The sequence below is a fragment of the Candoia aspera genome, chromosome 2 (genome assembly GCF_035149785.1).
Source record: "Candoia aspera isolate rCanAsp1 chromosome 2, rCanAsp1.hap2, whole genome shotgun sequence".
In the NCBI taxonomy this organism is placed as follows: Eukaryota; Metazoa; Chordata; class Lepidosauria; order Squamata; family Boidae; genus Candoia; species Candoia aspera.
The window spans coordinates 252,383,555-252,402,434 of NC_086154.1; the positions used below are offsets into that span (position 1 = coordinate 252,383,555).

General features: G+C 37.0%; 1 protein-coding gene across 7 annotated transcripts in view; it reads left to right on the plus strand.

The window, feature by feature from the left end:
• Positions 1-18,880, plus strand: part of TCF4 (transcription factor 4) — a 363,342-nt gene that overhangs the window by 215,121 nt on the left and 129,341 nt on the right. For all 7 annotated transcript variants that reach the window (XM_063295805.1, XM_063295804.1, XM_063295799.1 and 4 more), the window contains 2 exons: positions 4,127-4,256; positions 4,406-4,455. In XM_063295805.1, the coding sequence (XP_063151875.1) occupies positions 4,127-4,256; positions 4,406-4,455 (180 nt within the window). The remainder of the gene's footprint in view (positions 1-4,126; positions 4,257-4,405; positions 4,456-18,880) is intronic.

Consider the following 18,880-nt stretch of genomic DNA (forward strand, 5'->3'; position numbering starts at 1 on the left):
TAATTGTTTTTAATACATTAATTTCTTTTGATATGCCTTAATATTCAAGGGCATTTATTTTTATGTAAATCAATTATTCATTAAGAAAGGCACCACTCATCCTATTTTAATCTATATTAAGGATAAGTATGGGGGGGAAATGGTTTTCCATGTATTATATTTGAAAAAAAATGTGTTTATGCCCATGCAAACATGTTATACTTGCATTTATAAAATTTTATTTAGCCCCAAACAATTATTTTCATTGAGAAGGCAAAAAATGAAAGTTGATTTCCTGTTTTTAATTTTTCTCTTTTTTTAAAATTTGTATTTATTCTTACAATTCAGCTTCAATTTATAATTTCATTTTTTCATATGTTTAGGTAGGACTTTTTAGTTGGGGCAGGATAAGTACAAAAAGATATAATGACTAAAGCGAAAGAAAAAAGGAAGTAAGCTTAAGGAAAGGAAGATGGGACCCAAACAAATTGTGTTATATATAGCAAACTCATAATGTACCTTATAAAGGGATTAAAGTTTCTATATTGAGACAACTTTTATACGTATTTCTTCTAATATTCTTCTCATATTGTGGGGTATAGATGTCAAACTGCAAAATTTACTTATTATCACAATTATCACAGTGTTCTTTGGTTAGTACGTGATTCTGTGCTATTAATTAATTCCTGAGCTAGTATTCTCTCAATAGGCATCTACCTTTTGTCTAGAGAAAAGTTTAGGATTAGGTTGTGAAAGTTGAGCACATTCTACAAAGTGTACTCTCTGATGATTCATAGTTTCAGGGCCAAGAGTTCTGCCATAAATGCCCTGATCCTCATCTATTTCTTTCAGTATGTATTGCAGAAGCAACTTTTGTGCTTTTGAGGCCATGGTGTAAAGTAGCACAGGTAGAGACCTCAGTTGCAGATGGACGTTTAGCAGAAGGGAGATGCAGAATCTAACCCAAGGTTCCATGTCGTATATGATTTCTTTCAAAATATTTCTACCTTGCCTTTCTAATTCAGAGTGCTTCAGGTAGCTTTCCAGAGATGAACTTTGATTTCGTATAAAAATATATATGAATTAATTTTCAGACAATTGTTCTACTGTTAACGCAGTGGAACACTAAAACAGTAATAAATAGTTAGAAAACATTGAACAACTCAGTTGTTTGACTGGAGTTTATTTGTGCAAATACAGTTCTGCAGATACAAAACTTCAAGGCCTTTGTAGATTAAAACTAACTCCTTGAATTTAGCTTTTGAATTTCATAATTGATTGTCTTATTTTTTAAGTTGGGAAAGCTCAAATGCTAAATGGTGGCCTCGTGATTTTTCAGTGTTGTTCTTCAGCTAAAAGATGTTAGCAATGATTGAGCAATAGTAGATGGCTGTTGTTCTATTTACGAGTATCTCAGAATGAATAGATATATATTTATCTTCTTCCTCCCCAGTGGAGTACTTAGAGAACCCCTAAAAGAGCACATAAATGCATGTTTTGTTGCCTCAGAAGAATGACTTAGCTGTTCCAATGAAAAACAAAGACTTAAATAAAGACCACATTAGAGGCACTTAAGTGAAAAGCTGGAAGGAGTAGCTAGTAATGTTTTGCTACCAACCCCTCCCCCACTTTATGCACTTGCTACACATACAGAAATTTATACATTTGCGAAGATGCTTGATTATTGTATATCTTCTAATATGTTATTAACAGGTAGCAAAATATAAATAAGTTGCTTAAATGAAAAGTAAAATGGGTAGTTTTTGCCATGCCTCACTACAGTATGCCTTTTGATAAAGTTTTATTTCTTTCTTTGTGTACTCTTCCTTTTAAAAAAAAATGGAATACAGTGCTTTTTTGCTTATAGTCAGGGCTTCTGTGCTAGAAATGGTAGTATATATGACTGACATTTTAACGGCTGTTCTTTCTTGGGGAGTATTATGGATCATATTTTTTATTCTGATTTATAATCCTACTCCATCAGTATATACTGCAGTGGGTAAATACTGCATGCATCTAGTAAAGTCATCCATAGCAAACAAGTTAGACTTTAGAGCATCACAACTTTAGAGTATTTTGGCATTATTTGAGAACTGAAGGCTTTTGCAACTAAAGTTGTACACTGTGAGCAACTTTACACAGTGGTCAGAATACAACTAAACAATTGAAATTGTGGTTTGGAAACATTTGTTTTCTATTTGTATTTATTAGTTGTTTAATCCTGTCTTTTTTCCAAAAGCATTTATTTTTGTTAGAAGTGCCACTGATTTTTCTCCTGTAGTTATATTAAAAAATTAACTTAGGGTGTTTAACAGGTAGAAGGTAGATAGATAGATATTATAGAAATCATTTAATTGAGAATTTGGTTACATCTAACATGTCTGATTCTTAAGATGTACTCCAATGGCCTTTCTATACTAAGGTTTAATAAGTTTTATTATATATAAACATTATTCAAAGTTACTTATTAAATTTGTTTGAAACCTGCTTGTTACTACAGCATATTCTCAGCCTCTACTTTTGTCAAAAGGCAAACATTTTTATGATCTATTAAGTACTTCAAAGAAGATGGATATAACGCTTTCCTATTTTCAGTTGTGGATGTGAAAATCTCCTTTCTGACTTCGTATGAAATTGGAAATAAGGTTCAGCACATAAAATCTTGACCGTAGCTTGCTACTAACAATTTACAAATTGCACTTCTAGAGAAAGACATTTTAATATATATTCCAAGAATGAAAAAGTTATATTTGGATTTTATTTTATTTACTTATTTTTTCCAATGTATTTTCCAGCTCATAGGTCATATTTGACCAACTGCTTTCAGACAAAGACATGGTACTTTGTTGAACTATTTAGGAATCAAAAAGACTGCCTTAATTTAAAACAAGGAGCCTTTGTTTTAGTTGGTGACTGTCTTGTGAAATTTTTCAGTTCTCAGCGGGTTAACCAGGGAACAGGGGCAGAGTCATAATTGGCCTATTTAGAGTGTTTTGCATGTGAATAGTGTGTTAGTGAAGCATTACTAAGTCTGTTGTGAGTGACATGGTGATTAGAATTTAGATTAGGGAAAACACATTCTGTACTTTATCAAGTACAGTAATTAGTTCAGTCAGTAAAAGTTGATTACAAGTAACGATAAAGTTAGATTTTTGGTACTTAATTTTGAAATTTCTTTATTAAATGGGAAATTTCTTCATCATATAAATGGTAGTATCTGCACCTGTTTTATTGCATATCAGAAAAATTAAAAGAACAATGTGTTCAGTGCAGAGTATAATCAGGGGATTTATATATTATGGGTAAGTCGCAATGTAGTTATAGTAATAGAATTTTTAGAAAATGTCAGTCTCTGCTTTTTCCTTGTTACTGTGCTCAGATTCCATTTCTTCTGGATTAGTAGTAACTATTGTCCATTCATAAGTAAGTACTTTTCGTATTTCTGGATGCTCACATTCTTATTGTTAACAGGATGATATTGAAGTAGCTTGTCAGAAGAACTTCTATTCACTAGCTTTAATAGTGTCTCACTCTCTGTTCCCTGCTCCAAATAATGTAGTAAAACAGTAGCTTATTTCAATAATATACACTTTTGGTTTGTTTTCACTTCTTATTTAAAGACCATGTATTTGATTAACACATTTTATATTGTAACTATATGCAACTTTAAAAAAATAGTTATATTGGACACAAACATCTTTGTACGATGTATACCTCTTCACAATGAAATTATCTTGCAGTCGCTAACTGATAACATTAGCATCAGGCTAAAAATTTATATTGAAGAACACAATATATTCTGTTCATCCTAAATAATGCAGAAAAAGGAGGAGGTCTGGATCTTTTGTCAGTGAAGTTCTTTTAAAAAAATTAAGATTATTAAGTTCTGCTGTTTCCTTTCAGCAGAAAAAATAAGAAGCTATTTTAATCATTAAACATTTAAGCATTTCCTTTCAGTAAAAGTGAAATTGTTCTCTCTTTTTTAAAGAACTGTTTTCTAATATCTAAACGAGATAAAACTATCATGCTGAAATGCATTTTGACTTACTGTCACTTGCATATTATTGGCTGCTATTTGAATCAGCATAGAAAAGGTAATAGGGGAAAAGTTAGATGTAACAATACTTATTTTTCAAAAATCTTTTAGCAAAGTCTCCTTGGAGGTGACATGGAAATGGGCAACCCAGGAACTCTTTCTCCTACCAAACCTGGTTCTCAGTACTATCAGTATTCTAGCAATAACCCGCGAAGGAGGCCTCTGCACAGCACTTCTGTTGGTGAGTTACTTCCTTACATTGATAATATGGAACTTCTACTGAAGTGTCTTATACTACTTAATAAAGATATGCTAAGTGCTAAATCATAGACTGAGGGTCTGAGGCTGCAAACATACGTCTTACAGTTCCTCTATGTCTTCTTCTTTCAGAAGTACAAACAAAGAAAGTTCGAAAGGTTCCTCCAGGTTTGCCATCTTCAGTAAGTACTCCCTGTCAATTTACTATTTCTATTTCTATTGTGCCTTTAGTAAAAGAGGTGCCATTGGTCATGTTACTAATTTACAAATGAAATCAATTATTGTCCTAAGCATTTAATCATAATACAGATAAATGAAAGACTGCATAAATTATTCTCTTTTGACCAAAAAGAAATTGGTGATGGGTGATGTTTTGGATAGTTCTATCAGTATCCAGCTCCAGACAGAATATGCATTAGTTTCGCAAGCTGGTTAAGTTCTTTGTCAGCGTTCTGATGATTTATGGATTTGCATGTTAAAAGAGATTTGTGAGGAGGATTTATGCAACGTTTACATGGGTCTGAGCCCAGAATAGAAGGACATCTTCATTTTTCCAGTGAAGTTTCTGAATTAGAGCTGTTAAATGTATCCGCTTAAATAGTTCTCTTGCTGTGTGTGATTCCAGGTGTCAGCCAATAGGCTTCAGGTATTATCAAAGGAATTCTAGCTTACAGTAATAAATTAAGGCATTATTAAACCTCCGATCGTCCTATTTTCACCATTAACAAATGGTATCTTTATGAAGAAATTGGGGCAATATCCTAATTAATTACTAGCATATATTTAAATTATTTTCCAATAAATATCTATCTATCTACCTATATAAAGAGAGTGTTCATAAATTATGGGTAATTAATTCCTGCAGAAGATAGTGTTCATGTCTGTGTTCTTTGTTGCACATTATTCTATTTAAAACAAAAACAAAAACTCTGAAATAATGCAATATCATATGTTTTAAAACATTTGCCTTATTGATTAATTTGAAGTTTAACCTTAATATTAATGTACTTAGGAACATAGTTTTAAATCTAAATAGTAAAATACCAGATTCTTTTATTATCCGAGCACTGTAATATCAGTTTGAAATGGTGATGGCATCCATTCTACCTATGTCAAAGCAATTTGACAGGCATATAAGTTGTACTTATAGGGATAATTATAAATTTGATGGCATGCCAGATGAATAATATTGTGTATTGCAAAACTGTTAGTTTTGATTTGTACTTCTGCTGTTGTCTTATTGAATAAAAGGATACATAAAATGAAATATTATTATATTGCAAGTACTGATATTTAGCCTATTCTTATTACTACATATTTATCTGATGCTTTCAGGAGTAAGTATGCTAGTCCTCATAATCTTAGATGTTATTGCTAGTATTCACTGACTGCGCAGAATAGTTAAAGGAACGAAATGATTGTATTAAATTCATATATGAATTATGGTGTAGATTTTTTAACATTTCTGCACATCTGTTAAAGAAATGCTCCTAAACTAAAAATGATTAACAAGAAAATTGCTTAGCTTTCTTGACTGTCAGGGAAAGATTCAGGACAGAGAAATATACTCTGTGTGTGTGTTTGTGTCTGTATTTGTTGGTTCTTTATGAATATTTGAATAGAAATTGAACAGCATTTAAAGTAAGAAGAAGACATAATATACTTGATACTTTGGTTTCTAATCGTTTGTAAGACAACTGCAGATGAAATATAGTTTGCAGCTGTTTATATTTTGCAAGAAGCCAGTAAACAACATGGATATTATTAAAATTGCTGCAGAGTACATCATTACCATATTGTAGTATAATAAAATTGTTTCATATAAAAAAATCAGTGTAAATAATGTTCAAAGGTTTAAAATGTAGTGCTGTACTCTGTTAAAGTTTTAAAAATTAAGGGTTTAAAAAATATATTCCAGCATATTTTTTAGAGCTTTGATTTGAAAATATTTTTGCTTAGGAAACTAATTGTTTGCAGGCAATAGTATTAGATCTTTAAAAATGCTGCAAGGTGCCTAGTTTTACATTAAAAACAAAATATGAGATGGATTGGGCATTTTGATTAAAGTGTTTGAAATATTTTGGGTGGATGTTATATAAAGAAGTTGCTAAAAGTTTGCTGTTGATAAACTCTTCTGGAATATTTCAGGCATGTAATTATTTCCTAGTACTATACTATTTTTTTTTTAAAAAATCAAGTAAGAGCATTTGATACACAGCAAAAAGCAGTACTTTGATTATAGCTTTAGATTTCTTTGTCTATCTAATATCTAGAACATATGTAAACCGAGCTTCTGAAAAAGAAACAATAAAAACATTCTTCCACTGATATTATTCTGAGATAGATAGATAGATAGACAGACAGACAGACAGACAGACAGACAGACAGACAGACAGACAGATAATTTTACTCTGATATATATTATCTAGATAAAGAAAAACCCCAAGGAATTCTGGTGGTTTTCTTTTATAACCTGGCTTTGACGATTATCCCTCTTCATAAGCTATACCAAATTATGTTGTATGTATCAATAAATGGCTGAGGTCTTGAAAAGAATAATACAGCCTGTGTACGGCACAATGTATTTAAATAATGCATTATGTCACATTGCAGTATATGATGCCATTATGTTGGATAAACAATACACAATGTAAATTGACTAAATAGATCACATTATACTTCCTTGATAGAATGGAAATGAACTGTGGATTTTTTTTTTCTTACATTAAAATGAAAACCAATCTTTTCATTGTATAGCAAACTGTAATTAAGGATTCATACAATTATATATAAAGGGTTTTAGGAATTGTGAAAATCCATAGATCTTCAATAGATTTGTGTAATAGTGGAAACACATATTCCTACGTTTGTTTGTTGCTGCTGTTTTTTCTTATTTAGAAAAGCATTGCTCTGTATTAAGCTCCTTGACGTATCTGAGGCAGTTTCTTTCGTTTGGGTAAGAATGCAAGAAGAACTGTGATGGGGCAGGCCAGTGGTCCATCTAATCCAGCATTCTGTAAAACTTAGTGGCCGATCAGATGAATTTGGGAACCTTCCTTTGATTCAAGAGGGTAAATATAGCTATCAGAACTAGCAGCTGTTGATAGCTGTTTCCTCCATGTGTTTGTTCAGCCCTTTTTAAAAGCTTCTAAATGAATGGCCATTACCACACCTTATAACATCAAATCTAATCACTCAACTTGGTGTTGTATAAAGATCCGCAGTCATCCTTGCATTTAATTTAGTAGTTGAATTGGAATCCTGACAGAGAAAGAAAGGAGGGACAGAGAAAGAAAACCTTCTCTTTTTATATTTTTTCCATCATAAACAATCATATCATCTCTGTCATTTTTCAGGTTTGTTGACCACCCCTATAAATATTATTCTATACAAAATGTATATAAAGCCATTACTATATTGCCAGTTTTATTTCCAATCCTCTTTTTCATTACTCCTAATATAGAGTTTGCTGCCTTCTGCTCCTTCATCACTGGCTGCTGTCCAGAGAGGTCACATTTTCACTGAGTTATCCACCTTTTCAGATGCCTTTCTGGATCATTTAATGCCAGCCCTGATTTCATTAATGAATGCATGAAATTTGGTTGTTTGTGCCAATAAGCATGAATTTATGTTTGCTTACACTGAACTACATTTGCTATTTTAAAGGCCATATGCAACATTTGGAAGGATCATTTTGAAGCTATTTGCCATCTCATTTTGATTTTACCACCCTGAATAATTTGATGGTGTCACCAACTTTGACCTCTCTTAGTCCCTTGAGGTCATCTGTAAACAAGTTAAGAATCACCCATCCCAGCACAGATCCCTGAGGGTCCTTACTTGTCGTATCTCTCTCATGTGAAAATCGTGCATTTAATTTTTACTGTCTGCTTTCTGTTCTTTACCAATAGTCAGCCTGTAAGAGTGTCTGTCCTCTTAACCACTGACTGCTGTTTTTGCCCAGAAACCTTTAACTAGTACGAAATACTTTTTTAGAGTTGAAGTACAAACAATTTACAGATGACTTTTTAGAGCACCAGTCAAGTATGGATGGGGCATGGAAAAGGTAGTACTGGTCTCAAGCTGATAATTGCAGAGCGGTGTCTATCTTATGCTACAGTATTTGTAGATCCACAGTCATTGTATCAACATCCATAACAGTTTCCTTGATGAGTTATCCAATGGCATGTCATTTGATATGATCTATAGTCATTTTCCAAAAGTCATTGCTTCTGTGGCTAACTTTAATATGAATAAATAAGGGAAAAATAGCATAGGCCTCTATTCTTCAAGCAAATCTAGGCCGATCTTTAAAAAGCTAAATAATTTCAGGCTTGGTTAGGTTAGTATTTGGATGGGAGACTTTCAGGGCAATAGGTTAAACTGGGAAGTTGAAAAAACATCCTGGGAAAAGGCAATGGCAAAATACTAACAACATGTCCCATGGAGTGACCAGATAGCAAGTAGAAGTACAGTATTTAGCCAATCTTGGCTAATCTTGCTAAGCTAAGCAAAATCATACTACATTAAAAACTGAATGGAGTAGCATCAGACAATCCTATGACTATTGACTAGATTGGGAAATGTTAAAAAAAATCCTAAAAGATGACAATGAGAAACCAATTCTGTGTTGCTGCCAGGAAACCCCTACATGGATGCTCTCCTGCAGTCACCAGGAGTTGAACTCAACTTGAAAGACAGCTTGCCTTTTTAACATTTCTCCAGCTTACCTATGGCTAGAGAAGGAATTGCTTCATTGTCTCAATTAGTCTTTTTAAATCTTCACAGATGTTGTTGGAATGCAACTCTTGGGTCGTCCCTCGCTAGCCTAGCCAGTGGTCAAGGATGATATGAATAGTATCCTAAATTGTTCTAGCTTACCAGCATAAGTCCAATAATGGTATTTTGAGAATTGAGAGTGAGATTTTCTCTCAGGACTTGTTCTTAATGTATAACATTTAAATAGAAGTGTAAATTGATTGTATTGAAAACAACTGTTTAAACAAACTTAGATGCAACCTACATCTTTTTTTTAATAACAATTGATTCTGTGAATTTATGTTTGAATTATACTTGATTTCTGTGATAACTCGCCATAGAAAATGCTTTGTATACTGATAGATATTAATCAATTTATATATCAGACCATATGCAAATTACTACCAGCCAAATAGCTAACAAAATATTTAGACTTGTTAACTATAATCCAGAAAAATAACAGAAATGGGTTACTAATTCAGAGATGGAAAAATTCTCTTTTCATAAAGCAAAACATTAAGAAGGTCGATGAACATTAGTGTAGGTGTGCACTCTGATGTTAAATTGATTGCAAGAACTTACATTAATTTATATATAAACCTCTGTAGTTTATTGTACTTAGTTGTTGTTACTCATGTCATTTACAGTATATGTTTTACGCTTACCATAGATATATGACCCAGATTTATAATCTGTAGGTAATCTGACAATTCAGTGGAATAGACTGAATCTTGCTTTATGATATGAGATTTCAAGATAGTTCAGTTTGCTAAGAATTGTGTCATTTTTTGCTTCTCCAAAATATGGGATGAGTTTACAGCTCCAGAAACATTTAGTATTTTATTTATTGAATCCTAAATATCTGTCAGTACAGTTCATGTATATCCTAATTGATGGAATGTGAGCAACAGTATATTAACATGCCAGATAATCTCTAGAATAGAAACTCTTAACTTCTGGAATAATGTGAGCATGCTGGACTAAAAGTGGGCATTGGTAGTACTTGTGGCTAGTTGGCCAAAATGTACCAAACCAGAGTAGCACTGTCCTTACCTTTAGCAGGGAATACTGTATATAACTAGAGCTGTTAAACTAGTCTGTCTCATGAAATAGAACAATACATGAATACTTTGATTGTTCAGAGCCATGGGTCCATCTAGTGAAAATCGTAATATAGAACACAGACCGTAAAAATAAAATAATAAAGAATATCAGTGAATGAATGACATTAAAAAGACATTGTTTGTCTGGAAATTAAGAGAAGGGGGAAGGATGTAACACATCTGAATGTGAAGGTAGTCCTTACTGTGCAGCAGAGAGAAGATGATGAATATATACAGGTGTCCTGATTACCAGGAAACACACTGAGGCGAGGACTTGGTCTCTAATATTTATTAGTAGTACTTAACAAGAATCCTAACAAACTGAGAAAGCGTGGGAAAACCCAGCCATATAAACCCCAAAGGTTAAGGCGGTCCCGATCTGTGTCTCTTTGAATGGCTGAACAGTTCCTCAGTGCTACGCATGCGCTTGACAGTCTGGGTGAGAGCCCCCTGCTCGCCATCCTTACTCATGACATCACCCTCCCCTCCAGATTGATATTCCATTTCAGCCCCCTCCCCTCCAGAGTCTTGATAAGATATGTTGTCTGCTTGTAAAGTCCCATGAGAACTTGGCAAAGAAGGTAATTCTTCAAAGGACAACTCCTCCACGGACGAAGCGGTGCTGCCCTCCCAATCCGATAACGCCTCCGAGCCAGGTGGCTGCTGCTGAAAAACATCTAGAGAGTTAGCAGGGTCAGCCCCCCTCCCCCCTGGGAAATGCAAGCCCGAGGTTGAGGGCTGTGGTTCCCCCACCTCCTCTGTAACTGGAGTCGAGGCTTCAGGCAGGGGCGGGGGGAAATACACACTCACGAACTCCTCAGCTTGGGCTTCTTCGGCCTGCTCAGGCGAAAGAGGAATCTCGGGTAAAATGCGAGGCTTGGGTTTGTGAGGGAAAAGCTGATGGAATCGATGAACCAGTGCTGGAGCATGTACATCTCTGGCATTCTCCCACGTGCGCTCCTCCTCAGGGTACCCTTTCCAGTGTATGAAATATTGGATGCCCCTTCCCCTCCTCCTAGAGTCCAGAATCTCTTCCACTTCGTACTCCTCCTCTCCCTCCACAATTACTGGAGGTGGGGGGGGTAGTTGCGATCGCAAGTTACTTGGGGGAGGGTCTTTGGCTAGCAAGGCTCTGTGAAACACTGGATGGATCTTCATGGATGGTGGGAGCTGTAAACGATAAGCTACTGGATTTATCTGCTGCACCACAGTGAAAGGGCCGACGAACTTAGAGTCCAATTTCTTGGAGGGTCTGGTAGAGATCAAGAACTTGGTAGAGAGCCACACTTTGTCTCCTACTGCGATCGCTGGCCCCTCCTGCCTGTGAGCGTCTGCCGCCCTTTTGTAAGCACTCTTTGCCCTGTTCAGCTGCTCCTTTAACAACTCCTGTGCGGCTTGTTGCTCTTTAAGAAAATCAGCTGCTGCTGGAACAGTTCCCTGCTGGGAGGAGGTGGGCAACACCTGAGGGTTAACCCCATAGAGCGCTTGGAACGGAGACATCTGGGTAGATGACTGCACAGAGTTGTTATAAGTGAATTCTGCCATGGGCAACAGGGCTGGCCAATTGTCTTGCCGATACGTGGTGTAACACCTGAGATACTGCTGTAACCACTGGTTAATTTTTTCGGCCTGCCCATTACTGGCAGGGTGATGCGCTGATGACAGGTGGATCTGGACCCCTAATGACTGGAAAAGGGCCCTCCAGAACCTGGAAGTGAACTGTGGGCCTCTGTCACTCACCAAGTGATTCACCATGCCTCTATACCTAAAAACGTGGTCTATGAACAACTGCGCGGTGGCTGGTGTTGCTGTAGGGCTGCTGCTAATTGCTGGATGGCGAGCCGCATTTCTTGGTTTTCTGAAGACATTTCTAAACGTATCTGTTTAATTGCTTGTTCCTCCCTCTTTCGATGGGAGTAGGAGTTTGTTAGGATTGATGTCCTGATTACCAGGAAACACACTGAGGCGAGGACTTGGTCTCTAATATTTATTAGTAGTACTTAACAAGAATCCTAACAAACTGAGAAAGCGTGGGAAAACCCAGCCATATAAACCCCAAAGGTTAAGGCGGTCCCGATCTGTGTCTCTTTGAATGGCTGAACAGTTCCTCAGTGCTACGCATGCGCTTGACAGTCTGGGTGAGAGCCCCCTGCTCGCCATCCTTACTCATGACAACAGGGAAGTAAAGGTGTAGAATTAATTATGAATGAAGGGGCTAACATTTATGCCAGAAAATATTGGTGACATCTATGATGCTGCTGTGTATGAAATTGGAATCCATAAGTTGGTGATACTTTCATGTTGTGCTCCCAGAAATGATAATAATGGAAGAATTAGACATGGGTTGGCGGGAAATTGTGCACGATCTGACTGAAAATGATACAAAGTGAAAATACTCAGTTAGGTGGCTTAATTGAGTATGAGAACAAGACGAGAGAGTAGAAAAAAATGTGATTGGGCCATTCTGCTTTGAACTTAAATCTGTTCATATGTAAACATGGCAAAGGAATGAATATATAAAAACATGATTTTTTTGTTTATGGTTATTGGTAATAGAAGGTTAAGAAATAGAACAGTGATTAAATGTTCTAAATGTGGGACGTACTATTTCTTGGTGGTGCAAACGGTGGGTCTTGGGAAATACAGACATGGAAGAAAAGAAGGAAGTGAAATAAATGAGTGAAAGTAGAACGATTGCAGGAAGATAAAATTCAGTACATACTCTGTATGGAAAAACAATTAGAACATAAAGGTAGTCCTCACTTAACAGCCATTCATTCAGAAACCATTTGAAGTTCCAACGGTGCTGAATAAATGGTACTCATGACCAGTCCTTGAAGTTACGGCCGTGGCAGTGCCCCCACGTTCATGTGATCAAAATTCAGATGCTTAGCAGCCCACCCGCATTTACAAATGCAGGGTGCGCTTCAGTGCCCCCCACTGGCCTATCTACCCCCTATCTCTGCCCTTTTGGCTGCCCCTGCTGCCCTGCTCTCTGCCCTGCAGTCCATCCCCCGCCACCCTGCTCTCTGCCTCCCCTGCCACCCTCCCCTCTGCCACCCCTGCCGCCCCCAGCTGACCTTCACTGTTGTCTTCCTCCTGCTGCAGGCTGCAATTGGCCTTCTTCCCAAGGTGGCGTGCATCCTTCCTGAGGCCTCATGTGGCTTCAGAGTCTTGCGAGGGCTCAGGAAGGCCTCACACAGCCAACAGCTGCCTTGCGAAGGGCCAGGCCAGGCACACCTCATCAGCAGCCGGAGGAAGAAGATGGTGAAGGTCAGCTGGGGGCAGCAGAGTGCAGGGCGGCCAAAAGAGCGGAGATGGGGAAATAGGCGGGGGGGGGGGTTGAAGCGGAGCCAAGCACGGCAGAGCAGGAGAAGCACAAGACGCTTGCCTAATGACGCCACCGTCCTGGTCTAACAACTGCAACCGGGACTACTGGAACTGCTGTTGCTGAGTGGTGGGGGTCATGTGATGTTTCACCTAACAACCACTTCACTTAGCGATGGAAATTCCAGTCCCAGTTAGGGTAGATAAGTGAGGTCTACCTCTAGATTAATTCCCAATCCAGCGAATGGAAAATGAATATAAAGAAGACTGCTAGGAACAGAGCAAGAAGAATTGTGTTCCAGTGTGCCACAGAATTGTAAGGAGTTATTCTAATAGGTTGTACGAAAAAGTATGTTTGCTGGAAGAATGAGATGAAAGGGTTTGTGGATGAGGAAAAATGTACAGAGATTTGAGAGAATGATTGCTGCAGAAAAAGAGCAAGGAACATTTAAGAGAAACCACAAAGTGATTTTGAATCTGTTTTGGAAGTGGGTAAAAAGGGCTAAACGAAGAGGAAAGAAACTGAAGTGAGAGAATGCTGCAAGTAATACTTTAGAAATTTGTGTGGGGATGGTGGTGATACATTGAAAAGTGGAACTGAAGCAAATACCATAATGGCATTATAATAATAAATGTGGTAGGAAGGTTGAAAAATGGTAGACTGCAGGTGGAGATGATGTAACTGGAAAAATGTTAAAATGTGGATATGGTTAAGCTATGGTGGGCTGTGCAGCTTTTTTAATGCCTGTGTGTGAAGACAGCATCTTTGCCTGAACATGGGAAGAATATCACCATTATTCCCTTATACAAAGGGCTAAACAAAGATAACAAGAATGAAGGCAAAAACGGCAGTGGGTTTAGTGTGTTAAGTGTCCCTTGGAAGGTGTTTGGCAGAATTATGCTTGAAAGGGTACAAGAGATGATAATGAGTAAAATGTAAGAAGTTCAATGTGGCTTTATGCCAAGCAGGGGTAAATGTATGAATACAACAGAGATAGTTTATTGTATGTCTGTTGATGTACAGAAAGCAGAATAGGCTTGAATTATGGAATGTTTTGCATGAATATGAAGTGAATCATTGGAAGTTGTACACAAATGATGAAGAGCTACAGTTATAGATGAATTTGTGTACTTTGGTAGAACGTTTAGTAAAAATAAGGGACTGGATGGGAAGTTTTTATATGTGCAGATCTTGGTAGAAAGATACAGTATGTGGTCTGTTGTAAAGAATGAATGTTAGTTGAAAGAAGAAAAAATATCTGTGTATAAGAGTGTGCTTCTGCCCACTTTATTAAATGGAAGTGAGAGTTGGGTGCATCTAGAGAGATTTAAAAGTATGTTGAATGAAGTGGGAATGGCATACTTAAGATGTGTGGTAAAATAAGAAGAGATGGGGCCAAGAATGAGTGGGTGCTGAATGAATGTGGATTGATTCCAAAAGTAAATTACAGTATGAAAGAAATATGTTGAGATGATTTTGTCATATAGAGAGAATAAGGATGAAACAGAAGACAAATACATGAAAGAAGAGTGAGTAAGTCAAGAAGAAGAAAACAACCAAGAAAGTTATTGCATGTAGTTGATAGAGAGAGGTAAGAAGTTTAAATATCAAAAGCAAAGATGTTTTGGGATGGATAGAAAACTATGGAGCGGTATAGTAAATAATGTATACTAAATTTTGCTGTATGGCCATTTCTTTGTCTTACATCTTACTTTAATATCTCTTGACTCATAATTTCTTACTCTTTTCTGCAGTTAGTGTAAAGGAAATGGCATGGCAGATATGTATATACATATGTACACATGTCTACCATAGATATAAATGGAATTTGATCTACTTCTATTTTATATTCTGCTTCATTACTTTCTTGCTTACAGTATAGTGCACAGGGCCACAACGGGGGGGGACGGGAAGTGGGGCATGCACCCTGGGCGCCGTGCTGGGGGGGCGCCAAAATGAGCACTGGGGGGTGCCAAAATGGGTGCAGAATCCATATTTGCCCCAGGTGACACAGACCCTAGTTGCGGGCCTGATAGTGCACCTGGGTTTGCCTACTTTAATTTGGAGAGGTGGTTTGTTTCTTTCTTTCTTTCTTTCTTTCTTTCTTTCTTTCTTTCTTTCTTTCTTTCTTTCTTTCTTTCTTTCTTTCTTTCTTTCTTTCTTTCTTTCTTTTAAAGGAAGATATGGAACCTGTGGTCCTCCATTCAGAGTTGGATTCAACATGGGCAATTTTCTACCCTTGTCATCTCACGGTCAAATATATAACAGATGAATAGTCTTGTCATGCTGACCTATCCATTTTCCCAGGTGTAGACTTGGGAGAGAGGTCAGTGCTGTTCACATTTGCAAGAGCACAGAATAGTTTGCCACTTGGGGGCTGAGGTAAGCATATTTGTGTACCTCTGCCTTTTATATTATTTTCTGGGTGTTTGACTATTGGGTTTTGGTATAGGAGAAAAACAGATGGAAATACAGGTAGTTCTCACTGAACTATGGTAATTGGGACTGGCAATTCTATTGCTAAGTGACATGGTCGTAAAGTGTGACATCACATGATCTCAGTGACTTATGATGGCAGTTGCAGCAGTCCCAGTTGCCATTGTTAGCGGAATCCCACGAGGTTGCAGCACGTGATTGCCATTTGCAACCTCCTGGTGGCTTCCCCATTGGCTTTGCTTGTTGGAAGCCAGCAGTGAAGGTTGCAAATGGCGATCACATGAACACGGGATGCTGCAATGTCATAATTGCAAGCCAGTTGCCAAATGCCCAAATCATGATCACGTGACAGTGGAGACACTGCGACAGCTGCAACTATGAGGATCCATCGTAGGTCCCCCTCATTCAGTACCATTGTGACTTCAAACAGTCAAAGAATGAGTGGTCATTCAACAAGTACAACGTTCAACAGAGACTGCATGGTCTCTTTATTCTGCACATATAGCCTGTAGCAAGGGGCTGCAGGGGACATCGTATTTTGTCTAAAAATTGATGGACCATTGCCTAGTAAATAATAATAGAAGGAATGATTGCTTAAGATTAAATTATTTCTTTTGTATTTTTGTTTGTTTTAAAGTCTCTAAAGTAAAGGTAAAGGTTTCCCTTGACGTAAAGTCCAGTCGAATCCGACTCTAGGGGGCGGTGCTCATCTCCGTTTCTAAGCCTTGGAGCCGGCGTTGTCAAGGAAAAACATATATTTCTTTCTGCATGTTTAAAAAAAAGATGTGCAAGCCATTTTTAGATCAAGTTCAAAATCAACTTCGTTCCATGTGCTTTGATTGCGTGAAGATTGGAATGTGCCAACTAGCCTTTCTAGGATCCAGCATGATTATGAAAGTCCCTGTCGAAACACTATTCAGGTGTTATGACAAACTATCTATGAGATACATCTGTGCCTGTGCCAATCACACAGCATGGTTATGGTGAACCATGTCAGGTATCAAACAAGCTACTTTAAAGCTACTTGCAAATCACAGTAAGTATGGTGTATACTGCTGATGTCTGAATTTGTGGATTATAGGCACAACCCTATCCCATGGGCTTTCATGATAAGATCTATCGATTTCAAGAGACTGCTAAACCATAGAAGCAAGTACAGAGCCAATAGAGAATGCAAACAAGCAATTTGTGTATTTGTGTGTTCATAGTGCGGCTTAATTATACTTACTGCAAACTACTTTTTTCCATGATGTCGAAATTAATTCCTTGATGCATTGTACCCTCCAAGACAATGCTTTAAGAACTTTGTAACAGGACTTAGTTTTGTCGGCGCTAACATCTTTCATAGCATTAATGCAAACCCAACAGCATGTAACTAAGGTATCTTTGAGTCACATGTTTACGCTGTGCATACATTTAAGGTAGACTCTTGAAAGTCTCTGCACTCTTCTTTATTGAAAGTGAGTTTTTTCTGTGCTTGAAGAAATAAGTTCCCAGCGTGTCTAATACAAATCAAATTTTGCTGTTTTTCAAATGCCAATGCTTCTAATTGCCTTTTTATTATTCTGTTTTGAAGCAACCATTGGTTTTACTTTGGGTTTTTAGCAGCCTTTTCTGGTTTTGTTTTTGGAGTGGATATACTGGTTTTTATACACACAGACTCACAAATTGTTCCTCTCTCTTCAGTTTTTAAAAGTATTTCTTCCTCTACTCTAAGCAGTGGGTAACTGATGGGCTCTACTGTATTCTCTAGAAGGTTTATGCTATTTTTTCAGGATACTGAGCTGTGAAATCACATGCATGCATACCCCCATTTAGACAATGATACTTCGCATATGATTATTGGCAAGGCATTGTATAACACCAATACTGTTTACTTTAAAGAAGTCTCTAGTATACCAACAATAATGTAAATTTCAAAGTCTGAGATTTTGGATAATATGGATATGAATAGAAGAATGCTTATTTTTATTGAGAATGCATACCTTCAAATTAGTCACTTCCTTTCAGACTATAAATAATTAATCCAAGTCTTTGTTAATTAAAAGTGCCGAAACTCCCATTGTTTTATCTTTAGTGACCTTGCTTCAGGAATTTAAATGAACCTTGAAGGCTATTATGCTTGTCAGAATTTTTCTGGTTTTTAACTATTTTGATATTATATTATGTTGTTTTTATTAATTAGTTTTAATAAGGGTTTGAATTCAAATGTGGATTCAGACAAGACTGGCTTTGAAGTTCTTGATGTCACCCCACTAGAAAAAAAGGGGTTCTTCCAAGATGCCCCAAAGGAGACCTCAACACCAAACCTGATATTGATTTTGTTTAATTTTTTTGTTATAGTAAATAAGAGGGGGGAGGGGAAAAGGGTAGGACAGAAGTCAAGGACTTCTGTCATCAAGCCTGGGGCTCTGATCTCTAAGTCATCAAGCCTGCGGCTCTGATAGTATGGGTCAGGGTTTCTCAACCAGGGTTCCGTGGCACCCTAGGGTTCCGTGAGAGGTCACTAGGGGTTCCCTGGGAGATCATGATTTATTTAAAAAATTATTTAAAATTTGGGCAACTTCACATTAAAGAGGTAAATTTCATTCTTTATTTTGAGTTTAATAACACTGTTAATGCCTATATACAGGCCTACACATGAAACAAATATAGTAATTTTGTAACTTCTGGCCTGTATTTGAGCCTGAATGTGCAGGGTCTTCCTGAGGCCTGAAAAATATTTCAAGGGTTCCTCCAGGGTCAAAAGTTGAGAAAGGCTGATATGGGTGATCCCGTTTCTTGGTCATGGTTGTGTTAAATGAGTGTTCTTGGCTGCTATGTTATTTTATGTTATTTCTGTTGTTCTTAATTTTGGTTGTTTTTATTCTGTTTTTAACTGTTAGCCACCCAGAATCATGCATATGAGATGGGCAGCCATATAAATTTATAAAATAAAATAAATATTCTTATAACATCCATGCAAGCTGTAGTTGGAGGGAA